General features: G+C 42.1%; 2 protein-coding genes across 4 annotated transcripts; one reads left to right on the top strand and one right to left on the bottom strand.

Annotated features, from left to right (window-relative positions):
• Window positions 1–4246: 4246 nt before the first annotated feature.
• glrx3 (glutaredoxin 3) lies at window positions 4247–5911 on the bottom strand. The gene has a single exon (XM_088997940.1). It carries the CDS (start codon window positions 5874–5876, stop codon window positions 4905–4907), a length of 972 nt encoding a protein of 323 aa, XP_088854066.1. The 5' UTR covers window positions 5877–5911; the 3' UTR covers window positions 4247–4904.
• Window positions 5912–6329: 418 nt separating this feature from the next.
• bag6 (BAG cochaperone 6) lies at window positions 6330–26824 on the top strand. Of its 3 annotated transcripts, none has more exons than XM_088997938.1 (25): window positions 6330–6387; window positions 7892–7979; window positions 8062–8179; window positions 8261–8472; window positions 8554–8625; window positions 10590–10712; window positions 11016–11227; window positions 11312–11444; window positions 12309–12509; window positions 13070–13295; window positions 13474–13521; window positions 16722–17071; window positions 17145–17217; window positions 17335–17654; window positions 18710–18968; window positions 19135–19304; window positions 19488–19541; window positions 19639–19747; window positions 20567–20691; window positions 20793–20927; window positions 22602–22658; window positions 22768–22977; window positions 23740–23847; window positions 23948–24094; window positions 26056–26824. In XM_088997938.1, exons 2-25 carry the CDS (start codon window positions 7899–7901, stop codon window positions 26149–26151), a joined length of 3639 nt encoding a protein of 1212 aa, XP_088854064.1. In that variant the 5' UTR covers window positions 6330–6387; window positions 7892–7898; the 3' UTR covers window positions 26152–26824. The 3 variants fall into 3 exon arrangements, with proteins under 3 accessions (XP_088854064.1, XP_088854062.1, XP_088854065.1); XM_088997936.1 differs by lacking the exon at window positions 6330–6387 and adding an exon at window positions 6660–6806 and having other exon boundaries at window positions 26056–26823; XM_088997939.1 differs by lacking the exon at window positions 6330–6387 and adding an exon at window positions 6660–6806 and having other exon boundaries at window positions 13070–13157; window positions 26056–26822.
• The last annotated feature ends 573 nt before the right edge of the window (window positions 26825–27397 follow it).

Raw genomic sequence — 27397 nt, forward strand, 5'->3', positions numbered from 1 at the left:
CACATTTTTGCCTGTCTGGCGGTGAATGAGTTAAAAGGGATGACTGACAGGTGAAATTTGTCAGTGACCATGTTAAAAAAAAGTTGGTGAAGATTGGAACATTTACTTGACGGGATCCTTTATGAATGAGGCCGTCTGATTTAAAAAAAAAAAAAATCCTGAATATAAACACTGAGGAGTTACTCGCGACACCCATAGAATATGTTGTTTTGAATCCTGTAATATCTCTGACCTGTGACAAGATTCTGTATTTCGGATCACCTTCCAAATTCTCTTGTGCTAGCAAACTCACCTTCAGCAAGAAATGAGTCAATGGTTTCACTACACTTTTAGAGGCTCTCAATGGGGAATTCCTAAGTATCCAGACAGCGTTCTCTTGGATTATGTAAATGTCACCAGTTTTTTTTCTTTACTCATTTATGTTGCACACACGTGGGTACACACACAAATAAGCACAACAAACTTAATGTTGCTCACTAGGTGCTATCCCTGCTTAGTTGAAAATATTTTTCTCAAAGTACACACGTATGATGACCATTTCCTTGTTGACTGAATTTTAACAAAACAAGGAAGAACGACACAATGGAAAATTAATACCACATTAAACTTCTGATGAATGTTTTGAATACTCCCCACCCACCACTACGCAACTTGTTCAGGCTCGAACATTCCATGACCGTGAACATGATAAGAATTGGTGAGAAAGGATGGCTGGACGAATTTCTTAAGGAGAGCTACAGCAACCCCAATAGCCACTCTGTTGCCAGTGCTGTGATTTTCAAGCCACTCTTAAAAGGACAACTGACACTTCCTGACAAGTTGTGTCCATAATTTGTAAAATCACTTCTAATGACTTCTACTGAGCGCATTTTACAAAGATTCCACCGCATAGAGCTATATTTTACGTTTTAAGACTCCCACTGAATATTCAGGAAGTCTTGTTTTCGAGTTGATGACGATGCCTGACGTGACATCACATCTGGAACGCACGCCCCTGACCGAGAAAGCGACACACAATGCATTTTGGGTACTTTGTTTTGTCTGAAAACATCGTGTTGATCCGTGTTGATGGCGAGATTAGAAGGAAAAACACATAAATAAACGCGATGGTGAATCGTTGTCTGTCGCACCAACACTACCAATTGCAGTAAAACCATAAAGGCGGACACAAATTCTCACCAGACAAATCAGCCCATTTCCAACGGAGCTTGTGCGCCATTTTGTGCATTTTCTGGAAGCTACATTGAAGTCCAGACGGCTCGAATTGATACGGAAGGACTTCTTTAATCGATTGCAAACATTTATGCTTTCCTCTTCAGAACTATTTGATTCATATTCATAACTGGTTGAGTAACAAGAAAGCATCTTCTCCGAATCTGAACTCCCTGAAGCCATTGTTTTGATTCTGGAGCAAGGCAATGTGTGACGGTGTATCCTGGCGTGATATCATGAACAAGGGGGCGGGGCTTTCTGAATCTCACCATTTCTGAGCTCATTTTGTGGCAGTTTTGGGACACTTTAAGTTTTTTATTTGTGTTTTGCATTTAACTACAAATATCAGCCTGCGTGTTTTTGGGTATTTTAGATGCTGTAAAACGTTTTTCCGATGTCAGTCAGGGAAAAAAAATGGTGTCGGTTGTCCTTTAACATTAAATACCATTTACATGGCGGCCCGCCTGAAGTTAGCATACATGTTGAATTTCAGAAATCAGAAATCGGGAGATTTTCGTACTCGTGACTCTGTGTGGTAAAATAACGTTAGCGTTACAAAAGTGTTAATTAGAAGTAAATAAAACACAAAAGTGCTTTCATTCTTTATTTATACATTCAGTTAGTAGAACAATGTATTTTGTTTTTTTACATTTTCTATTGTTTCACCTTACAAATGAACTGTCTGTATTGTGTCATACAGTGATACCTCAGCTTACAAACGCTTAAGCTCATGAACCTTTCGCCTTATGAACATTAAATTTGTGAGAATTAAATATTGGCTTACGAACTAGTTTTCGGTAGATGAACACCAAACCACACAGCGCCACGGTGGCTTGTGGACTGGTTTTCCACACCCCCTTTGAGTGCAGACATGGTTTGCTATCGATTGGAGTACTTTTGCTATTATGGGACCAGAAAAGACCCACCACAGGCTAGTGTTAAGCCGAAGAGGACACAAAAGAAAATTACACTAGAGCAGAAGAAGGAGATCATCGATAAACACGAACAAGGTGTGCGTTTAGTAGAAAATTATGTTTTATGGGGACCTGGGAACGGATTATTCTCATTTGTAATAGTTTCTTATGGGAAATAAATGTTTGACAGACGAACTTTTCGCCTGACACACGCTTTCTGGGAACCAATTAAGTTCGTAAGCCGAGGTATCACTGTAGTTGCTTTATAAAGTGAGTATTGTATCGCGAGTCTCCCAACCAAATCGTGGGATGTAACATGTATGAGTTTTTGAAAAACGCCACAGCTACCCCTCACACTATCCAACTGCCTTGTGTCAACCGTTGAGACCTTCAAGTTCCTGGGAATCACAGTCTCCCAGGACATGAAGTGGGAGGTCAACACCAACTCTATTCTGAAAAAGGCCCAACAGAGAATGTACTCCCTGAGGCTGCTAAAGAAGCATGGCCTGCCACAGGAGGTGCTGCAACATTTCTACACGGCTGTCATCGAATCCATCCTGTGTTCTTCCATCACCGTTTGGTTCGGGGCCGCCACAAAAATGGACAAAATCCGACTTCAACGGACAGTTAGGACGGCGGAAAAAATCATTGGCACCGCCTTACCCACTCTCGAGGACTTGCACACTGCAAGAATCCAAACTAGGGCGCGGAAAATCCTATTCAAAGTGAAAGTAATAGTTGTGAAGCTGTCAGTATGAGTCAGACAGCTTCACAACTATTACTTTCACTTTGAGTCACTTTCATTTTCTGTTAGATGGAACAGGTTTGCTATTACCAGTGTGGCATTGTGTATATTTAATAAAACTTTGCTGACTTTGCAATTGACAGTTGTGCCCCAAAAGTCTCCCGAAGACAGGGATCAACAACAATTTTTTGCAAGGGGGCCCTATCAAAGATTCGCTGTCTTTTTTTTGTGTGAAAAAAAAAAACCTCACCTATTTGCTTACTAACGCAATTAAGAGAATTGCTTCATTAACATGTGGTGGCTTCATGAAGTCAAGGAGTTTTTGATGCTAAATGGTTCCCAAACAGCCTGGTCTTGCTGGGGACCAGCCATGCTTGATCTGGTCTGGCCTCTCTTGCTTCTCCATCCCAAAGGGCATCAACGAATTGGGTTGGGTTGGGATCAAGATGGGATCAGCCCTCCTATGCGTTGCTCGCGGTGTGTGAGGTTCTGCCATATATTTCATGATGATTTCCACTGATTTTATGGAGATTCAAAATATAAGTTACATTTGCACAATGTCGCAACATCACAAATTACATTCATTTCTGGATTCAGAGAATCTGGGAAGTACATGGAGTACACGTTGATTATGTTTTGAAACAATACTTAAGCATCTTTACAACGGAAAGGAGTGTCAGCACAGAGCGCCCATGCGTATGTGGAACTGTCGCGGCTTGGAATTGAAGTGGAATTATATGGGACAGGAGACGTGAGGCAGTCTCTTTTCGTCAATGCGTGCTACAGCTTCGTGTTTGGTTTCAACATTTAGCTTGTAGCAGACGTGTACATTTCACCATGACGTCCTTGATTCACTGGTGAAAAGGACGCTTTGATCCTCTTCTCTTTCATCTAGAACTGGTTCATACAACAAAGAGTGCAGAAAGTGCTTAAAATTGAATGATTGTCTGTGTCTTTTATGTTGTGTCACATTATTTGCTATTTTGTTTTTTTTTTACTTCAAGGTGGCACTGTGAGTGTCTGACTTTACAGCAGCTCCTGTATTTTGTTTTTCTACTTCTTCCTTTCATTACCTTGCTGCTGTGAAATATTAATTTCTCTACTGCGAGACTAATTAAAGCCAATCCAATTTATCCATGTACCTTATAGATAACTACGTGAAAATCATGTTAAAAACGTTTAGGAGCAGCAGGCATGTTGCAATTAAACAATTGAAAGCAATTCTCATTTTTGAAGATAATCCCCATATTTACCTTCATTGTCCTGTTTTTTGTAACTAACAACCCATGGGTTTCCTGACTGTCATTGTGGAGTGTATGACTGCCCTAAAGCGGAAAATGGATAGACTGAAAGACAGGGCTTGCTCTCATTTAAATGATTTGAAAAGGGCTTGTTTATTTTTTTTTACCACAATCTTAATTTATTTCATCTACAGGTATATTTGAAATTGTCAATATGGTAATGTGTTCTTGTAACAAACTGTTTACAAATTGTGTGCTGTACCTTTTGTAGTCCAATGACTTGGCAGCCGCCAGCTGTTTCTGGGCTCACTTAAGTCCAAAAAAAATATTGTTTGCAGGGCAGTTCCTTGTCACATAGTGTCAATAAATGGCTCCTTCTCTCAGTCAACAAATCAGATGACAGCGGAGCCAAAGTCCCCTCCAGGTCATGAAAAAAAGTGTGACAAATATGTGACTACGTTCTGACAAATATGCTTGTAAAATCTTGACTTTTAAAAGTGGAGACATTTGACAATTTTGAAATATATTTTATTGCTTGTGTATTTGGTTGCGTATGTGGTTTGTTTTACACTGTTTTTTGTTCTTGGTTTGTTTTACGATACATTAGTCGATTCAGTATTTACTGTGAGGATGAGCATTTACTGTGAGGATTCAAGATGGCATTATATAAAAGATTATTGAAACTGAAAACACCTTTTTGGTATAGATTTTACTTTGTTACAAACATGATGCTTGCATCATTCTAGCAGGCCGAATATGGTCCCCATGAGACTATAGTTTGAGACCAGTGTCCTAAGAGTCCCCTTTGAGCACATTCAGCAGCTCGCCACTCTCTTGAAGCTCCTTGACAATGTCTAGACCCCCGACGAGCTCGCCCTTCACATACAGCTGCGGGTAGGTGGGCCAGTTAGAGTAGGTCTTGAGCCCCTGGCGCACTTCTTCGTCCTGAAGAATGTCGAATGTGTCGTAGTCCGCACCGGAGCCATTCAGGATCTCCAGGATCTGCCGGCTGAATCCGCAACGCGCTGCCTCCTTGCTGCCCTTCATGAAAAGCATCACTGGGCTCTGATTGATTGTTTCCTTAAGTCGGTGCTCGAGGGTGACCGTCTTGGGGCAGGCGCTCTCCAGTTCGCCGGACTCTGCCATCTCCTTGGCGATGTCCAGGCCGCCCAAGAGCTCACCGTTGGCATACAGTTGGGGGTAGGTAGGCCAATTGGAGTAGGTCTTCAGACCCTGGCGCACGTCTTCATCTGAGAGGATGTCGAAGGTGCTGAACTGGATGTTTTTCTCGTTCAGGAGGGCCACCATCTGCCGGCTGAAGCCGCAGCGCGGCTCCTGTGCTGTACCCTTGATGAACAGCATGCACGGCGCCGCGTTGATCAGCTTCTTCAACCGCTCGTTTAGGTCCACCGGACCTCGTTCGGGCTCCGAGCCCCCGCTGGTAATCAGGCGTCTGACCTTCTTTGTGAGCTCCGGAGCGTGAGCGCCGTCCAGTCGATCCACATTCACTCCATCTTTGAAGAGGACAAACGTGGGCACGGAAGCGATTTCGTACTTCTCTGATATCTCCGGCACAGCTTCAGCCTCTAGCTTGACAAACGTGGCGTTCGCGTGCTCCTTTGCCAGCTCGGCCATCACATCGTTCATTTGGCCACACTGAGGAGCCCATGACGCCTGAAAGTGCACCACTGTGAGTCGAGAGCCGTTTTTGGCCAGGATATCCTCAAATTCCGCTCGAGATTTTGGCTCCACAAAGTTCGCCATGTTGTTTTGAGCGCCGCTTCCGGTCTTCTGCTCGGTGACGCAACATCAACGAATTTTCAAAACCTATTGTTGACATAACAATAAATTAAATCAGGATAATGTAAACACTCCACAATGGTTGTGTTGTTTTCATTTCAGGCATTTATTTAAATTTAATCGAATTGAAATTTGTTTACCGTGTTGCTTTCAGTAAAACTTCCGGTATTGGGTCGAACAACCAAGATGACGTAAAAAGTAACACAAATTACAATACTTGTTAAACTGAAATAAAAACGAAGTAATGAAACACTTTCCAATACCACGTCCCTTACATTTATAATGTTCTTTTAAAAATATAATCTACTGGTGCTAATATTTTTTTATGCGTCCACCATGTTTCTCTGAGGACGGGACGACCTTCGACGCAAATGTGACGAAATGCTGCCCCTTTTAACCCACAAAATTTTAGTGGATTTAAAGGGACTAAAGGAATTGGAAGTCACTGAAAATCTCAAAGCCAAAATGGACCTCGGTACGAATAAATCTGCAAGTAGTCTTTCGAAACGATACAATAGAACGCATAAAATGACGGATGAAATTACAGGTTTCTGAATTGTTTTTGGTAATATAAACGAGGAAGAGAGTGTGATTATTCCAACAAAGATAATACAATGTAAATACTACACTATATTTAGGTCGTTTTGGGGCGATTTTTAACACGCCGTTTTTTTTGTTTTTTTTTTAATTTGCGTTTCCAAACAATTGTTTTTTTAAACAAACACATTGGTCGTTTCTTGTCTCGATATTAAGGCTAATCCAATCCAACTACGTCACTTCCACACACGGCTAGTGCTAGCTAGCTACAGACGCTAGCCGGAAAGCGTTTGCAATCTGGTGATAAGAAACAGAAGTGTACAACAGATAAGTGAAACGATCTGAATCACCATCAAGGTAATACTAAACTTCAATTTCTCTCTAAAACTATACGACCGTGATTCTTGTTTGTATATTGACATAAAATCATCTTGTTGGTAAATGTTAGCTCGTTCTCCTTAGCTTCGTTGCTACGACACGGGAGAGCTCGGTCGCTTCCGTCAGCTAGCCTCCGGAGCAGGCGGCTGGTGTTTTTGCGTAATTATTCCCCTTCATCGTCTGTTTTTAAGGCAACATTTAAGTTGTACAAGCGTGGCACTGTACAATCGAGAGTGTTCTTCACCCTTTGCTCGACGAATCTAGAACGTCAACATAGCACGTACACTGGAGAGACTGAACAACAGCGGTCATAAAAGTGATAGCGAGCGGTTCGAGAAGCGCGGAGGCGTTTTACTTTTTAAGAGATTTTCCTTCATTTTAGTCATCACTTTCGTCGAATTAATTTTATTGGGGTTTATAAAAGAATCTACCGACTTTGGAAAATTAGCGACCTAACAATTAACCAAGTCATTCCGGTAATGTACAATTGTTAGAGTAATGTCAAATTGCCACCTCAATACAACGACTAAAATAAAGTCATAATTCTAACTTTAAACTCAGAATTCTGAGATTAAAATGAGAACCTTGCCAACCTTGTTTTTTTCTGCGTTGGCCCTAATCCTCTTCCGTAAATATGAACCTTAGAGTTGATTTTTTTTAAATATGACTCTTAAACTGACACCCATTAACATTGAAATCATACCAACAAGAAAGAATAATGCAAATTTATTTATGTTCGAGCAACAAATTTACCTCATTAATTTGTCATTGAATTATGTACCACTTTTAGAAAAATATATTCGATTGGATTCAGTTGTAATCATTTATAAATGTGTGTACAGTATATGTGATTATTGCTGCTATGACAATTTGTTTATATTTCTAATTGCTTTTATATGTATGTTTATCCAGCTAGCTATTTATGAATTATTCAGCATATTTAGACTTCGAGGGGAAACAAAACATTCATTGAGCAGCCATTATATCACAAATAATCATAAGGTAAATGCATTTGTTGAATATTAGACTGTCATTATGTTTATGACCCTTGTTGTATTTTGCAGGTATACCATGGAGGAACCAAGTGCAGACATAGAAGTGACAGTGAAAACATTGGACTCTCAGAGCAGAACCTACACTGTTGGTGGTCAGGTAAATGAGGATGTAACTCCACATTGTATTTTCAGTTTGCAAATGTTTTGATTTGATCTTATGATTCCCCCACCTCCTGTAGTTGACCATAAAAGAGTTCAAGGAGCATATTGCATCTTCTGTGGGGATACCTATTGACAAGCAGAGGCTCATCTACCAGGGCAGAGTCTTGCAGGATGAAAGGACGTTGGCAGACTACAGTGAGTAATCCACATTTTGTGTGTCACTTAATTCACCGCAGCTGGAAAAGCGAAAATGCAACACTCGTATTCTCGTTTTAGATGTAGGTGGTAAAGTGATTCACTTAGTGGAGCGTGCACCCCCTGCGCCCTCCCAACCTGGCTCGGGTGGCACCTCAGCTGATGGCGGAGGTGGCTCATCATCATCACAGGATGGGCCTCAAGCACCTCCACACGACCGAAACGCCAACAGCTATGTCATGTTGGGCACCTTCAACCTCCCCGTCAACATCATGGACCCTCAACAAATACAGGTACAACCTTTGGACCTCAATGTTTCTTGTCTTTTTTTTTCCAGTTTCCGACATGGACTTTTGTGTCCCCCTCCTGTTTAGATGTCAGTACAGCAGATGGTGTCCGGCATGGGAGAAAATGCGAGGAATGCCAGGGTGACAACCAGCACTGGGGTAAGTCATAACACATACTTGGGGATGCATGTGGGCCACGCCCTTGTGCCATTTACGCATTTTGACAGCCACTGGCGCAACTTTAGAACTCTACTGCGCCAGCATCGGCGCAAGTCTTTTACGATTAGCGCATATTGCTACATGATCCACACCACATATGGCGTACTTCTGTTAAAATAGCTAAAGAAATAGATTTAGTTAAACAGCAATTGAAAACTGTTTTCCTTCAGAGGTTTGAACTTTCGTCATCTTGCCTTACCGATATCGAGCCATTATCACCCTGCATTTGTTTCGGTGTGTTCCAAAGTCATAGTCAAGGATATTCCGGGCCTTTCCGTGATCCGCCGGAAACTGGCGAAAGAGATAATCAAATATTTATTTCCCCATGGTGCATAGCATTATTTACATCAAACATGACGGACGGACAAACAACCGAATAAGTCTGCAGAGGGTATTGACAATTCGTTGCAGCAAATTGCTGTTGAAGATTAGAATTTAGTGGATAATGGGAATGAGTTCAGAGCTATTTTTGCACATTGTAAATCTTCCATGCAAAGAAATGTCTTTATGTTGACACGAGTAAGAAATATGGTGCTAAGTCTCTTCTCTGTTTTTTTCTGTAATCATGTAGAATATCAAAATAGCACAAGATTGATTGTGCAGAAACAAAAGAAAATTGAGAATGTTTTTTTTTTTTTAATTTTATGTATGAATAAATTGTTTGACTTGAATTAAAATTGTTGATATACAGTAAAGTCTCGTTATATCGATATCGGTTATATCGATAGTGCTGCTTATTACGATACTATTACTATGAACGCAAGGAGAAAATTTACATGCCGCAGGATCGGATATATCGATAGTCCGGTTATATCGATATTTTTTCCGACTCCCGAGAATATCGATATAACGACACTTTACTGTATATTGAATCACCTCCGATTGGTTCTCAGCCAATCGGAGGAAACGTGCTCAACACACGAACAACCATTGGAAATCACAATCACACCAAAGGAAAAAAAAATAGATTTAACTCGAATAATAATTTTTCATTTACAATTTCAAAACATTATGCTCCAATGAATGTATTTTGGTATATTTTAATCAGTTTAGTAGACTTCGACAATCTGGGTAAATCGGACCCCATCCATTTTAGAATTTGTTCTTTGTGTCCTTTTCAGACACAAGGGGGGCAACTGGACCCCTTTTTTAATTTCCCAGATGCATCATCCCTGCATAACGACAGATGCGGCACATACGACTCGGGGGTTCTGCAACTAGTTTTCAAGAGTGGTTGCACAAAGAAAAAATATGCTTAATTTTTTTTATTCTATTTTTTTCGGACACCATACAGTCCATCCATCCATTTTCCGTACCACTTATTCCTTATTAGGGTCGCGGGGGGTGCTGGAGCCGATCTCAGCTGTCTTCGGGCACGAGGCCGGGGACACCCTGAATTGGTTGCCGGTCAATCGCAGGGCACACAAAGACGTACAACAGTCACTCTCACTCATACCTAGGGACAATTTGGAGTGGTCAATCTGCCTGCCATGCATGTTTTTGGAGTGGGGGAGGAAACCGGAGGACCCGGAGAAAACCCACGCGGGTCCGGGGAGAACATGCAAACTCCACTTAGGGAGGCCGGACCAGGACGTGAACCGGCGACCTCTGCACTGTGAAGCCGGTGGGCTAACCACTCGACTTCCGGGCCGCCACACCATACAGTCATTTCCATTATAGTTAATCATTCATGCTCACGCCTATTTAGCACACCAACATGAAGCAGGGATTAGTGTCACCCCACCACAACCTTTCCTTTTAATTAATTGTGAACTTTCTGGTTAATCCGAATAATTAAAAGGGTGATGTGATTAGTTTGTGTGCTTTTTGCACACGGCAAGTCTATTTTAAAATCTACATGTGAATATTCTTTTATATTTTCTTTTATATTTTGTCCCTTTCAGAGCAACGGATCGGTGAACGTGCACGTTGACATGGATCAGCCGGTGCATAGCGAACCTCGGCTGAGGTTGGTGCTCGCAGAGAACATGCTGAGGGACATCAATGATCTCATTGAAAGGATGGAGGTGAGACCCTTGGGCCACCTTATATTACAATACTATACATCCTAATTTACATAGCACTTCACACAATAGTCAATATAAAGCAAAGTAATCAACACAACAGTAACTTATGGACCTTGTCCCACTAATTCCTTTTGTTTTCAAGGTTAGTTTCAATGTTTTGTTTCTTTTGACTTTTTAGGCTTTCGAATTCAGTAGTTGGTTTAGTGTTTGTGTCAATTTTTTTTGTTCCCAAAGAGGGTATTCATCACCTCCTTTAAATACATCATTCAATTTTGTAAATTGTTGCAATTGCACCTGTTTCAGGGGCGGGCAGACGACCCGTCTGTTCCCCCCCAAAGAGAGGCTCCATCCACCGCCGCCCCGCCACCTCCTACTTCTACTTCGTCCACCACCTCCACCCCTTCCCCTTCTGCTCAGCCCATGGACACCTCTCCTCCCCCGGTGACGCCCCCACCGCCGCCCCCCCCTCCCTCCTCAGCGCCACCCGAGGGACCAACACCTCAACCTGGACCCCAGTGAGACTCTCACACACATTACTCACAATTGGCTGGTTATGTTTCATCGGAAGTAAAAAAAGGTCCTTATTTTTCTTCAACTAGACATCCCAGCCCGATCGAGCTGGCAGAGATGTTGTCAGAACTGCGGCGGGTGGAGGAGAGGCTCCAGCCCTTTATCCAGAGAGCCCACACCATCTTGGAGACGGCCATGTCTGCAGAATACAACAACAACACAGTAGGACTTTATCTATCACATCAGTGATTTGATTATTTATTTTTTAATGTATAAAAACCAAAACAAAATCAACTGTTAAATACTCGTTTAGATTTTATACTGGGAAAAAAAAAATCAAAAAAAGTTGCGACACATCACCAATATTTTCTTAAACGCTTTTAGATAAAGATGCGAAATATTACACGATCATTGAAATTCCTCAAATTATATCATGACTGGACAGGGCCACTACAACATATTGCTCGGAAAGCATTCCACATCAGCTGTGATGCACTAATAACACTCAAAGCTGCAAAATATACTCAACATCATTAACTCATTTGCTGCCAGACGTGCACAAATGTCTCCACTCCCGTGCCTGGGTTTTTGTCATTGTCACTCGAATCCCACAGAATATTGAGTTTTAGGATGACATAAACATTCAATTTCGCGTAAGAAACCATAGACTCTCTTCTTTTATCAGAAAAAGAGTTAAATCCTAATTTATATGGGTCTGGAGTAATATCAGTTTGAAATGAGGGTGGCTGTCCAAAATACAATGCAATTCATACATATTGGTTGATATAATAGCGCTTTAACAACAGCTGAAACTGGAACAAAGTGCTAACATGGACAAGAGGGGAATGCTGCGCCCTGGTGAAAGGGAAAAACATTGCCAGAGACCATAGCCAGCGCTTTATCGGCACCGTAACAAGAAAAGAACAAAAACAAAACCTGAACAAAGTCGGGAATGGCGCTCTACGTCATATTGTCAATTATCGGCTAAATTCGGGAATGGCAGTGAATGAGTTAAAAAATATATATATATATATATAAATCTCTTTCAAACTTAGCCTTAGCCCATTGTCTCTTTTATGTCTGCAGGAAAGAGAAGACGACCAGCAGACACTTGTCCTTACCTGGGAGTGTCTGCGTCTCTTGGGCAACGCCTTGGTGGCCCTGAGTGACCTGCGTCTGAATCTCCTGAGCCCGGTGCCACGCCACCTCCACGTGGTGCGGCCCATCTCCCACTACACAGTTCCTGTTTCAATGCCCGGCGCCGTGCACCACCATATTCCTGTGCAAGTAAGTTTGAGAGTATACTGTACTAAGTACACACCAGTGCCAGAAATGTTTCCTTGACTTCCCCTTGAACTCATTCACTGTGAAATAATGTGCAAAAATGTGTCCACTCCAGTGCCAGGGTTTTTGTCATTTTCACTCAAATTGCAGGACCTACAGAATATTGAGTTTCAGGACCACATAAACATTCAATAGTGTTAGAAACGTTAGACTATCTTCTTTCATCAGAAAAAAAAAGAGTTAAAAGTTATATGGGTCTGGAGTTATCTGAGCTTGAATTGGGGGCGGCTGCACAAAATACAATACATACATATTGATTTATATCGTGCTCTAACAACAGCTGAAACTGTAACAAAGTGACATCACGGACAAGAGGCAAATGCTTCCCCCTCGTAGAAGGAAAAAGCATTGCCAGAGGTCTGACCAGCGCTGACCAAAACCCGAACAAATTCAGAAATGGCGAATCCGCGTCACACTTTTCAATTCCCGAATAAATTCCGTAATGGCAGGGAATGAGTTAAGAGCCGCTGACATATCTAACCTGCGTCCCCCTTAACCCGTAGATGAACCTGGGCGCCACCATGTCCGCAGCCAACGCCACCGAGGGACAAGTCCCGCCCGTCCCGCCCGCCGGTCAATCGGAGCAGGCAGGTCAGGGACAGACCTCTCCCCCCCAGACTTCCCCGTCCAATCAGCAGGCTGGTCAGGGACAGGGCCAGGCCGGCCCCCGGCTCATCAGGATCAGCCACCAGGCAGGCCCGGTGGTTATGATGCAGATGAACACGGATGGTGTGTTGTCCCCTGCCTGCCACTGATTGAATGTTTTGTTCACATAATTGCTGCCAATGCGGCGTTTTATTGGATCAATGTGATTTTTCTACCCCTCTGCAGGATCAACTTATTAGTCATACCAGTGTTTATGCTTCTTCTGAAAAAAAAGTCTGTTTTGTCATATTTGTGTGTGCAGGCACAGGTCCAAATCTGACTACTGGTCAACAGATACCAGTGCAGCCAGGTAAAAATATTTTTTTCCCAATCGGAGAAACGTATTATTTTATTGTATTTTTTTTTTATTTACATTTGTGAATTGAAGCAATGTTTTTTTCCAGTTTCCGTAAATTTCTATTGTAGCATCAAGTAGAAGAAATGACCAACAGTTGAGATTGGATTGGATGTACCTTTATTCATCTCACAATGGAGAAATTTACATTTCACAACAGCAAAGTTATGAAAGGAAAGAAATAAGTAGAAAATCAAAATACAGGATACATTATGAAGCATTATGTGGATAAGTTTACATTTCACAGCAGCAAAGTTATGAAAGGAAGAGGAAAGAAGTAGAAAAACAAAATACAGGATAGGATACATTAACAAGCAATATGTTGAATTAACTCATTCACTGCCATTACTGGATGTATTCATTAATTGAATACGTGATGCGGCATTCCCGAATTTTCTGTTGTTTTTTTTTTACTTGCGGGGTGGGTTGGGGTGCTGGTTAGACCTCTAGAAATGTTTTTTCCCTTCCACGAATTTGCCTTTTGTACCGCAACCCCCATTTCAAGCTCGTGTAACTCCAGACCCATATAACTTACGAATTAACTCTTTTTTTTCCTGATGAAAATCTAAGTCTGATTGATGAGAGTCTAAGGCAGGGGTGGGCAAACTTTTTGACTCGCGGGCCGCATTGGGTTCTAAAATTTGACAGAGGGGCCGGGCCAGGAGCATTTGGAGGGAGTGTTTGGGCCGGAAATACTCCGAACAAGTAATGTCCATAATTTATAAAATCACTTCAAATAACTTCGACTGCGCGTATTTTACAAAGATTCCACAACATATAGCTATAGTTTACGTTTTAAGACTTGCGCTGAATATATGAAGTCTTGTTTTCGAGTTGATGACGATCCCCATGTGACGTCACGTTTGGACCGCCCCTGACCGAGAAAGCGACATACAATGCATTTTGGGTACTTTGTTTGGTCTGAAAACTTCGTGTTGATCGGTGTTGATGGCGAAATTAGAAGGAAAACACATAAATAAAGCGATGGTGAATCGTTGTGTGTTGCACCAAGACTACTATTTGATATTCGCTGACACAAATTCCCAGCTGACAAATCAGCCCATTTCCAACGGAGCTTGGGCGCAATCTTCTGCTTTTTCTGGGTGCTACATTGCTGTCATTGACGGCTCGAATTGATATGGGAGGACTCCTAGAATCAATTGCAAACATTTATGCTTTCCTCTTCAGAAGAACAAGAACAAGAAAACATCTTCTCCGAATCTGAAGCCATTGTTTTGATTCTCGAGCAAGGCAAGACGTCTTGGCGTGACGTCACGAACAGAGGGGTGGGACCTTCTGAAACTGACCATTTCCGGATTCATTTTGAAGTCATTTTTATTGGTGTTTTTCATTTAACTAAAAATATCAGCCTGCCTTATTTGGGTATTTTAGATGCTATAAAACGTTTTTCTGATGTCAGTGGGAAACAAAAACAAAAAATGGTGCCGGTTGTCCTTTAAATGTAGTATGTACAAACCTCATAGCACAGTAAAAACACTACAACCCAATTTATTAACTGTCTTTCAAATGTGAAAAATATCCCTGATCAGTTAATACATTTGTCTCAAGGAATATGCAAGATATGGCATTTACAGACTATTTCGCAGATACTTGGAGGAGGAAATGGAAATAGATTAAAATAACATATGCACCGTGATTTATCAAGATTGCGTCTGTTTTTAATAAGTTTCCATCGAAGGGGCAAAGAAATCAACATTTATTGAAAAATGGAATCACTTTCAACATTCAAAACATATTATTACACAACGAAATATTCAAGCTCAATAATACCTACTTGTGTTAAATTCCGCCAAATCATAGGTGGTTTGTCCTGTCCGCGCGCTCAACAAACTCCTCACTGACGATCTCGCCGTCACGCGCAAACAATATACGTGTACCGTCGCCGAGCACACAAACATAGACTACCTGCAGTTGAAATTCGCATACTCGGCTCGGCAGCCAATCAGAAGCCTGCTTCTTCCGGACTTTCGCAAGCGTTACAAAGTCGTGCAATTGCATGTCATTTTCCAAAATAGATGCACAGAACCTCAGCCCAGACGAAAGATTCAAAAGAAGCTAACAACATATGTGACGCTACAAAACGTAAATTTACATTAAACCGTGACTGTAATGAGACTTATGAAAGGGGCTTAATGGCTCGTAGGAATCAATGCAAACGTTGCATTGTGCACCACAATGACAATCGACTACTGTAGGAAAATTTACAGCCATGCGCATTTGATGTAAATTAAGCAAGGTAGCATTTGAAGTTGGTGCATTCTTGATTTAAAAAAAAAAACTTTATACTTTGTGACAATGTTTCTTATTGGGATTGGTCTCATTTTGCTTCAAGTTGGGAAAAATGGGGCAGGCAACTTTTCAGTTATCTGCCCTGTTGTTCGCTAGCTTTTTGTCATGAGTTTTAGACACTGTTTGTACTATAATTTGGGCAAGTTCGGCGGGCCGGATTGAAAAGCCTAACGGGCCGTATGTGGCCCGCGGGCCGTAGTTTGCCCATGCCTGGTCTAAGGCACAGGTGTGAAAGTCCAGGCCCGCGGGCCAAATCTGGTAAACCACATCATTTTTTTGGGCCCGCGAAAGCAAATCAAACTTGGGTGAAATTCCATGATGCTTGCTAAAATCTTAACCAAAATGTCATATTTTTGGATGTAAACCAAAATAAGTCATTATTTTTGACTTCAGATTTTCAAAGTAGTTATTTGTTTATTTGTTGTGTGCTCCAGATGTAATATGTGGAGGTGATTAAACATTCTAATTGCTTCCCCAAATTCATAACTGCCCTCGAGAGCAAACCATAACTACAATATGGCCCGCGGCAAAAAATGACTTTGACACCCCTGGTCTATAAGGTGTCTTACGCGGCATTGAATGTTTATGTAGTCCTAAAACTCAATATTCTGTGGGTCCTGGAATTTGAGTGAAAATGACAAAAACCCTGGCACTGGAGTGGACACATTTTTGCACAGATCTGGCAGTGATTGAGTTAATTGAACCGTTTAAAAAATGTATTTTATGATTAGTTGTAATTAAAAAGTGACAAACTATCGTGAAGATACACAAACTAAATAATACAATGAAGATGACCCATCAGTTCCGGACACCAAAATGACAACCTGGTTTTGCTTTTCTTTTAGGTGGTCTTCCACCTGACTTCATGCGCAATCTCATGCAACAAATCACTCATTACGCCACGGCTGTTGCGACCAGCGCCGCCACGGGTCAACCGATCCCGCCGATCCAGCCGCAACCCACCCCTCCCGGCTACAATTCCACGGCGAACTCCTCCGCCACAACCACGGGTCCCAACACCCCGACCACCACGCCCACTGCGCCGCCGCCGCCCCCTCAAGGTGGTCCACATCCCCAAGCCCGAGTGGTGTTTACCCGGCCTCCTTTTGCTCCAAATATCTCTCTGCCGCCGTTCGGCACTCGAGGGACCACCTTTAACGTTAGGGCGGCCATGCCAGGCCAGCAGCCAGGGCAGGTGGGGAACGTTTAGTCATGATGTGTCAATTACACAAATATGCCATTGAAAAATGTAATTGTGGTCTTTACAGGCTTTTAACGCTGCAGCTGTCAATCAGATGATCAGTGCGGTGGTTGGTCAGCTTCTGATGCCAGGACAAATGGGCAAGAATTTACACTCATTCCAGAAACATCTTCGAGGCGTCACAATTTTTTTTAGGGACATTTATGATACGCTTAAAAATATTGCTGTCAACCATCTACATTTTCTCATTCTCACAGCTGGTCAGACGGCAAACAACCCCACCTCCACCACCCCGACATCTTCCTCCACATCCTCTTCCACCTCATCCCACACATCCTCCACCTCCTCCTCTTCCTCCTTCTCCGTCTCGAGCGGCGACATCAATTCCGCCAGCGCGCCGAATCAATCCGAGGCCAGCGGCGGCGAACAAGCCCCGCCGCCTGAGATGCACCCTGACATCGGCCAAATGCTTGGCTCGCTCCTTGGCGCTACAGGCCAAGCGGGGGCGCCCTCCATCACCGTCACCACCGCCGGCGTCCCCAACCTCATGCGCGGGGTGGCTGACTTGATGCAGCAGGTCTGTGTGTTTCTTCCTTAACACTTTTGCCATGTTTTTTTTTTTTTTTTTGATCAATAATATACTGCACTGGTGGTGCTTCCGTAAAGCTTTCCCGAGTACGTACAACATGCATGTGACTTTCAGGTCTGTTTTGATTCAATGAATGACATATTTTAAAACTTGTTCCATATATAAGGCGCACTGGAATATAAGGTGCATGGTCAGCTTTTGAAAAAAATTGAAGGCTTTTAGGTGCGCCTTATAGTACGGAAAATACAATACTGTCTGTGACCAGTCGACAATTTAAGTTACAGTATTTTCCTGTGTATAAGGAACACCCAAAAGCCTTCATTTTGTTAAAAAAAATGACCCTATGGCTTATACACAGATGCGCTTTATATGTGAAGTAATATTGTGCCACAACAGGTTTCGTCACTATGCAGCCACAACTTTATTTCCTTCGGTAGAAGAAATAGTGCATAACCCCAGCCTATACTGTAGTGCCTTATATTTGGAAAACCTTTTTCTATTCATATATTAGATTTGGAAAACATTTTTTTTTTCATTCATTGAAGGTTTTCCTTATAGTCCGGTGCGCCTTATATATGGAAACCGTTTGAAACTACACCATTCATTGGGGGTCCGCCTTATACTCCGATGCACCTTATACACCACAAAATGCAGTAATTGTCACCGAATTACTGTATTTTACAGATTGGACTTTAATGATTGACATTTTCCATATATAAGGCATGCTGGATTATAAGGCGCAAGGTCAGCTTTTGAAAAAAAAATTGAAGGCTTTTACATGCGGTAACCAGTCGACAATTTGAGTTACTCACCGTAAATTGCCATCACAACAGCAAAGTTATGAAAGGAAAGAAATAAGTAGAAAAACAAAATACAGGATACATTATGAAGCAGCTTGTGAATGAACATGCTGTCACTTTAACTCATCCACTGCAAGTTTCCATAGTGATCGATAGTGTGACAACCGTGACCTCCTCTAACCGTGCGACTGATTTCAACCACTTTTTGGCCCTCCTTTCCACTCTCCTTTCCACTCCCCGCAGCCCATCTTCTCCCAGCCGCCTCCGCCGCCCACCGCCACCAACGGCGCTACAGATGCCAGCGCCGATCCCTCAACCAATCCCTCGGCGGCTACTCCCGACGCCCTCAACCCGGAGCCGTTTATCGGCATCGTACGCGGCGTCCTCACCAGCATGATGGGCTCCTTGAGCCAAACTCAGAACGACACTGAGAGCATGGCGCAGTTTATGCAGAGGCTCTCGCAGGGCACCAACATATTCATCAGCCCAGAGGAGCCATCTGGTTGGTGACACAAATATAATGGAGACATATGCTTTCCCGTTTAATTTCGGACTGGCTTGTCCACTTGACTGCCATCAAAATATTCTGTTTGGGATGATTCAAAAATGACTTGACTCTTGATCTTGAACATCCATCTGATTCTGATTCTTTTGTCTGTTGCTGACAGGCTTCTTTGGTGAGTTGCTGATGCTGGTTTGCCAGACGTTCACCATGTCAGACCTGATGATGCTGCTCCACGGCCATCACCAGCCGCTGGGTCGTATCCAAACCCAACTGGCCCAGTTCTTTCACCAGAATTTCCTTCATGGCCAAGAGCCCACCGATGCAAACATCGCTGTCAGTATCGCTCTTTCTCCGCTCAAATGTCTTCTTTTTTTTGTATTTTGTCTTATTTTTTCAATGCTATTCATTTGATATTCATCATTCAAGCACACAATTCAGGATAATGTCAATAACTCAATAAACCAAGAATGGAAGTTGTTTGGAAAAGTCTCACGGTCATCATTTATTTCTTCACAGGCTGCTGCTGACACCATTGTGCGAGAACTGGAGGAAGACATCACTGAGAGTTTTGTACGTCCATTTTTTAAACCATGTGTCCTTTTCTTACATTCTTGTGGTCACGTGTGTTTTCTTTCTCTTATTTTTCGGGGGGGTGTTCCGCACTTAGACGGAGTCCTCAGTCACTGTCCTGGAGGGTGTGGATGTCACCCAGACCAACATGTCCTTCTTTAGACAGCAGCTAACGCACATCGCCACACACATCCTTCGTTGCACAGGTGGACTCGATGTTATTTTTTTTGGGCTGTTTTTCGTTGTTACAGATGCTCCCCACCTTACAAACGAGGTACGTTCCGAGCGGTTGTTTGTAAGGTGAATTTGATCGTAAGTTGCTTCAGTGCTATATTTTGTATGGAATGTATGTTTAAGTCACACACTGAACATGGAAGTATAAAACACAGACGCTCTAACAGTCGTAAAATAAATTCACACCTACTGTAGTAGAACGACATGTATCCTGCTGGCACCTAATTACTGGCACCTAATTACTGAAATACGTGCCAGCAGCCATTACTTTTTGTTATGCATCGTGTCCTCCTGGAGCGTCAACTGGGAAGAGGGATTTCCTCCCCGCCCTCATACTCTACGCATTCAACCGTAAGCGAGCTAGGCAGATCGCGGCCTGAACTTGTTGGCAACACTTCAGCTCTGATTGGTCAGCCTTAGTGTCCGTCGCGTAAACATCCAGGCCTTGAAAACTCCAATGTGTCTTTGTGGGTGCGTATGCGTGAAGCACAGTACGCAGCCAATCGCAAGCGAGCTCGGCCGGAAAGGTGCGCAATACGAAATCTAACTTACAGCATCGCTGTCCGAACATTTTTCGACATACTGCACCCGCAAAAAAAATTGTATGTACCGTTTTCCTTAAATCGAATGTTCGTAAGCTGGGGAGCATCTGTACTTATTGTTCACAGAACTCGACTGACAAGCTACCACTTACTCATCTTTGTGGTAGACGAGTAAAGTAGATACGTTGTATGATGTGCACAAGCTTTTGATCTCTCCTCTAAACGTATTTTCTCTCTCGGGTCTCCCAGATGATACTTTCGGGCTTCGTCTGCTTCAGTTGTGCAACCAGGCTCTGTTTGAGTGCCTCGCACTTAACCTGCACTGCCTGAGAGGAGACCAGAACGCTCTGACCGCCGTCATCAATCACCGCATCGTATGCCAATCATTTTCACTTGTCCCACCCATGCCCATCTTTTCATTTTTTCATTCTCTTAGTTACATAACTTGGGTTTTACTTGCTTTGCGTGCTTCCAGCGGAGGATGTCGAGCGACGTCAGCCCTTGCCTGCTCAACTGGATGACCAACATGATGACCAGGAGGCTGCAGTACATCCTGGAGCACCTTCCCATCACCACGGAGCAGATCCAAAATTACATCGTTCACACACAAGTAAATGCCACCACTGCTTTGGTGACATTGTGGCTGAATTCCAATTTTGAAATCACATATCATTGTAGCAGAACTCAAATTAATTCATTCACTGCCAGATGATGTGCAAAAATGTGTCCTCTCCAGTGTCATTTTCACTCAAATTGCTGGACCCACAAAAGAGTGAGTTTTAGGACGACAAAAACATTCAATTCAGCGTAAGAAACCTTAGACTCTCTTCTCTTATGAGGGGAAAAAAAGAGTTAATTCCTAAATTATATGGGTCTGGAGTTATCTGAGCTTGAAATGGGGGCGCATGTACAAAATACAATCCAATAAATATTGGTTTATATCGCGCTTTCACAACAGCTGAAGCTGGATCAAAGCGCTAACGCGTACAAAAGGCAAATGCTCCCCCCTCGTGGAAGCGGAAAAACATTGCCAGAGGTCTGACCTGTGCTTTATCAAGCAAAACCAAAACCCAAACAAATTTGGGAATGGCGCTCCACGTCACACTTTTCTGCAGCAAATGAATTAAGTTGTGTGACACAGACACATTGACAACACGGGGTTGGAACCCCCCCCCCCCCCCCTTCCGTTGTGCGTAAAGCAATTATCCAAATTGTGTCATAGGAGATGCTGGCATTGACATCATCTGAGATAGTTGAACATTTTGCTATTGTTCTGGTGTATAAATACCAGCAGGTGGAAACAGGGATACGTTGTTGTTTTCTTTTTTTTTTAACCATCCAGTTAATGAGCACTTTATGGTTCTGCCTGTCAGAATATGTTGCTGGCAGAAATATGTGAACCAAGATTAGTTTCCCATAAATAAAAATATATTGTCGTATCTATACATCCATTTCTTTTCTATTGTTTATTCACAGTTTTGTGAATAAGCTCCATCCTTCCCAACTGATTTTAGGCATGGCGGGTGTACACCCTGGACAGGTCTCAATCCAATAATTACGCCATTACCGTATTTTACGGTGTATAAGACTCACCCAAAAGCCTTGATTTTCTTCATAAGATGACCCTGCGCCTTATACGCAGGTGTGCCTTATATGCGAAGTAATATTGAGCCTCAACAGGTCTCATAACTATGCAGCCACAACTCCATTTCCCCTTGTAGAAGTAGTGCCTAACCCCAGCCTACACTGTAGTGCCTGAAAATTTGGTGTCCCTTATATTTGGAAAACTTTTATATATTTATGTATTATATTTGGAAAACATTTTTCATTCACTGACGGTGCCTTATTGACTGGTGCGCCTTATACATGGAAAAAGTTTGCAAATACACCATTCATTGGGGGTGTGCCTTATATTTCGAAAAATACGATATTTGTAAAAAAAATAAAGACAATTATTTGGAGAGTGAAAAGCGGATAATTTGAAGCATGGTGATTGGTGCGGGTGTATAAATTTTGCGAATGGAATGAATTATTTGCATTTTCCTTCATTTCAATGGGAAACGTTACCTTGACTGAGGTATGTTTCAAGTTACTTTTGGCTGCAGTTTGTGGAAAGTAACCAAGTGATAGGTTGCTGTTGATGGTTTTGTTTTTGGGTCTAGAAGTAAAGTTAAGTCATCCACAGGTCACATGATTCATGTTAAGAAAGCATTTCTTGTTATATCCTGTTACATTGGCCATCTTAAATGCTCATAAAAAATATATCACATTTTTGTTTTCACAGAGGGATCAGCCCGCCGCGACTAACGCGCAGGAACCAGAACAGGCACCAAGTGCGACGGTAAGCTATCTGTCTCATTCCCTTTTGTCATTTAAGCCCGTGCTTGACTTTTCCTTGCCTTCCTCTCATTTTTTATTATTTTTCTTTCCTTCTATTCCCCTGCCTAAAGATGAGTAAGACCCTCTCGCCAGCCGCCGCCACCACAGCAGAGGAGGCCATGTCGGTGTCGTCGTCACGGGAGACGAGAGCGGCACCCGCCGACATGGGCGCCACAGGTGGGGCTGCACCGTTGGGTGGCGACAAGGCTGCGGCGGGAGCCGAGGGAACCAGCGAAGTCTCGGCTGGAGAGTCGGAAGCCTGGGCGGCCACCGTACCTCCCGTAAGGACGTTTGTTATTTAGGATTTTGTAGATTAGAAGGAAGTTTGTCAGTCAAGGTTTGAAATGCACAAATAACACGTACATGTTGGTTTTAGAAAATGGATGGCCCGTCGACAGCTCCCTGCATTGAATACCTTGATTGGATTGGACTTCATTAGCCTTTATTAGTCTCGCAGTGCAGAAATTTACATTTCACAGCAGCAAAGTTATGGAAGGAAGGGGAAAGGAAAGGAAGCAGTCGAAAAATAAAATACAGGAGCCGCTGGAAAGGCAGCCACTCTTTCAGCGCCATCTTGAAGTCAAAAGAAAAACAAAACAAGGAAAAAAACAAACAAGACACAGACAGTCATTCAATCTTCAGCACTTGCTGCACCCTCTTTGTTGTATGAAGCAGTTCTACATGAAAGAGAAGAGGATCAAAGTGTCATTTTCACCAGTGGATCAGGAAATGTGCACGTCTGCTCCAAGCTAAATGTTGAAAGCCAACACGAAACTGCATTAGCATCCATTGACGAAAAAAGATTGTCTCACATCTCCTGTCCCACGTAAATCCGCTTTAGTTCCAACATGATGCACAACAACACAAAGGAAAATGAAAAAAAAAAAAACACTAAAAAAAAGCAAGGCTCGTGACAGTGCTCGCTGATTGCTGCCTGCTCGGGCGCCATTTTGGACTTCCTTCGATGATGATTCGGCTTTTGTGATGTTTATACATTTCCCCATTGTGGGACTATTAAAGGCTTTCTGATTCTGATTATGCAGGAGTGGGTGCCCATCATCCGTTGCGATATGATGACCCAAAGGAAGATGAAGGCGCAGCCGCCGCTGTCCGACGCCTACTTGCACGGCATGCCGGCCAAACGAAGGAAGGTCAGGAAATTGTTTGCAGAGTACATTCTTCTCAAATTAATTCACCACCCTTCTCATTGCAATTGACTGTGTTGTATTTATTCATTTGTGTTCTTCTTAGACGGGATTGGGCAGCGGGAGCCTTGTGTCACTGTCGGACGCCGTGAGCCAAGCGGCCAGGACAGCCGGCGTCAGGCCTATCACGTCCAGCGAACGTTTGCAGGAAGAGTTGGACTCGCCTCAGCTGAGGGAAGCTTACTCGGAGCAGGTAAATGCTACTATTTACATTTTTGTCACTTTCAAGACATTGGGAAATTATCAAATAACATCACTTGTGAGGAAGCAGTGGTGCATCTGGGCCACCCCCTTTCGCCATTTCCGCATTTTGACAGCCACTGGCGCAACTTTAGAAATCCACTGCGCCAGCACTGGCGCAAGTCTATTATGATTAGCACATATTGCTACATTATCTGTGCCACATGTAACATACTTTTGTTAAAATGGCTAAAGAAACAAATTTAGTTAAACATCAATCGTTTTCCTTAAAAGGTTTTAACTTTTGTTGTCTGCCATCTTGCCTTACCCATATCGAGCCATCGTCACCTTGCATTTATTTCGGTGCGTTCCAAAGTCGTAGACGAGGTATTTTTCGGGCTTTTCCGTGATCCGCCAAAAACTGCCGATAAAAGATAATCAAATATTTATTTACCCATGGTGCATTGGAGTATTTACATCGAACATGGCGGATGTTTGAAATGTGGAGCCCGAGAACAGGAGTAAAAATCTAAAAGACGTTAACAAAAGGCAGCAAACAAGCACATTCTCGTTTTTAAGAAACAATAAGTCGACACTAGTAAGAAATATTGTGCAAAGTCTGTTCTCTTTGTCTTCTCTGTAATACCGTAGAAGGTCAAAATAGCACAGGATTTATTGTGCAGTAACTAAAGAAAATTGAACATGTTTATTTCATATAGAATCAATTCATTGACTTGAATTAAATTGTTTGTTGGTATATTAGATTAGTTTATGAAAATAATGGTTTTTTTTTTCATTTGCAATTTAGAAATATCCAATGAATGTATTTTGGTTTATTTTAATCAGTTTTGTATTCTTCTGCAATCTAGTTAAATCGAGCCTCATTCATTTCACAATTTGCCTCCCTTTTCAGACACAAGGGGGGCAACTAGACCCCTTTTTTTACTTTACCAGATGCATTCCTGAGGAAATAAAACGAAGCGTTACTCGCTTTTGCAAAAAAAGAAAAACATACGATCAACTTCTGTCGACTTGGCACCTATGAATTTGCAAGTTCGTTTTTGAAGAAAAAAAATGTGTATTCTTTTCCCCCCTTGGTGCAATTTGATGGCCGTTAAATTTATACGCCCCTTTTTCATCTCCTTGGAGATGGCGGGTTTTTTTTTCTACTTCAAGATGATTCATTGTCACTCCCTGTACATTTATTGTATCACTGACAAAATCTATAAGTGTATGTAATTAAATACCAAAATGTTCATTTTTTTTTCATTTAAATCTGTGTAATGTAAAAAATAACAATGTCTTCTTCATTGGGACTTTTTGATTATAAATTGTTTTTCTAACAACTGATGTAATTTATAGATAGATATACACACTATATCAGTACCTGTAATATGATTGATTATTCTATCGATTTGAGTTACTTCCGGGTTGAGTGATTATTGGCTAACTCTTAGCCAGCTAGCTAGCGTTCTATCTATTTGAGTTACCTCCGGTTTGAGTGATTATTAGCTAACTCTTAGCGAGCTAGCTAGCTTTCAATCTATTTGCGTTACTTCCGGGTTGAGTGATTATTAGCTAACTCTTAGCTAGCTAACTATCTTTCTATCTATTAAAGTTACTTCCAGGTTGAGTGATTATTAGCTAACTCCTATGTAGCTAGCTAGCTTTTTTTATCTATTTAAGTTACTTCCGGGTTTAGTGATTATTAGCTAACTCTTAGGTAGCTTGCTAGCGTTCAGTCTATTAGTTACTTTCGGGTTGAGTGATTATTAGCTAACTCACTATCTGAGTTACTTCCGGGTTGAGCGTGTGGCTGCCGCTGCTCACCCACAGAAAAACTTAACCTGTTACTGTAAAGTGACTTTGAGAGTTTTGAAAGGCGCTTATAAATGAAATGTATTATTATTATTAGATTGGGGAACAATTTAGGTCTATCATAAATAAGTTTTTGTCTTTGTTTTGTCCACACAGGTGAAGGCAGACATCAAAAAGCGAGTGCGAGACGACGCTGACTTCAGCGCTCAGCAATTCCCAGACACGCACAGAGCCTTCTTGTCAGACTCGTAGTATGCTTTCCATCGCCGTCACCGACCCGCCCATACCGCACTGTATGTCCTTCCTTCCTTTCCACCTTCATACCCTTCTTCCTCCTTTCCTTCACTTCCTTTTCTCTTCTTTTTACTTAGCCCAGTTCTAATGACAAGAGGCTTGTAGTGCCTATTTATTATTGTTCAGTGTGACCAACCTCCCAACTTTTCTCAGTTCTGATTTGATTTGACTGAAACTGATTTCATCAATTTCTTTTTTTTGTGAATCTTGTTTTCTTTTTGGATGTGGGCGGGAGGATTTTAACTGTCTCCTTCTCGGCCGTCTCTCGAAACAATGTACAGCAAAACCTTAAATTTTAACTACAAAAAAAAAATCACACAATGGCAAAGGTAAAAATAAATGATTGCTTGTGTCCAATGCGATGATACATTTGTCCACCAAACGGCGGTGTATTACTCCAGTATTGCGCTCCCCTGTGCTTGTGCGTCACCCACCTTTCATGTTTTTTTTCGTACATGTACAGAAATGCTTAATAAAACAATCTTGGTTTAATAAACATTACAATTATTGTCACACGATTGATTTAAGCAATTACACTGAGATTGAAAGTCAGAAAAATTGTGGTTTTGAACTTAGACTGCGTTATTTTTTAGGTTAAGTCATTTTATAGAGTACATTCTAATAAGGGGAAAAATTCAAATATTTTCCGGATTTCAGTGATGTTGAATCAAATTTTCATGATTTTAAAATCAGTTTTACATCCAATATATTTTTAATTTCAAATCAGTCCCAAGTTTGAGATATGACAAATACTTTTGCCTGGAGGACAAGCACTCGGTTTGATTAAAAAAAATTTTTAAAGAGATTGCTCAACAATGCGCAGTTTGCACCTTATCTTATATTTGACACCAAGGGTCTTTTTTTTCTCCCCGCCGTATCCAACAAGGACACGATTTATGGTTTTAATCAATGTTCACGATCCAATATTCTTTCCCTTACCAAATAGGATTTCTCCTCTTGCTGTTTTTATGGCTGTCAGCTGACATGTGAAAGTACAAAACAGGTCAAACCACCTGCTCAACTTCCTGCTTGTCATCCTGTTGAGTAAGGTGAGCTCATCCTCTTTCCTCACTGAGCGGACTGCGCCATGGCATGACTCACACACACAAACACACACTGACACGTTGGCTGTGTTCAATTTCACAGGCTGCATTTTCTGACGTCACTTCCTTGTGTGACTTAACAGCATGCAATTTCCAAATTC

Source organism: Hippocampus bargibanti, linkage group LG06 (genome assembly GCF_051943395.1).
Source record: "Hippocampus bargibanti isolate YZ-2025 linkage group LG06, ASM5194339v1, whole genome shotgun sequence".
Classification (NCBI taxonomy): domain Eukaryota; kingdom Metazoa; phylum Chordata; class Actinopteri; order Syngnathiformes; family Syngnathidae; genus Hippocampus; species Hippocampus bargibanti.

Excerpts from the sequence above, each read along its gene's own strand:
- bag6 (XM_088997938.1), top strand. The coding sequence starts at position 7,899 with ATGGAGGAACCAAGTGCAGACATAGAAGTGACAGTGAAAACATTGGAC. Across the intron at positions 17,218-17,334 it reads TCTGATGCCAGGACAAATGG|CTGGTCAGACGGCAAACAAC; the intron begins GCAAGAATTTAC and ends TCATTCTCACAG. Across the intron at positions 22,659-22,767 it reads AACAGGCACCAAGTGCGACG|ATGAGTAAGACCCTCTCGCC; the intron begins GTAAGCTATCTG and ends CCCTGCCTAAAG.
- glrx3 (XM_088997940.1), bottom strand. The coding sequence starts at position 5,876 with ATGGCGAACTTTGTGGAGCCAAAATCTCGAGCGGAATTTGAGGATATC.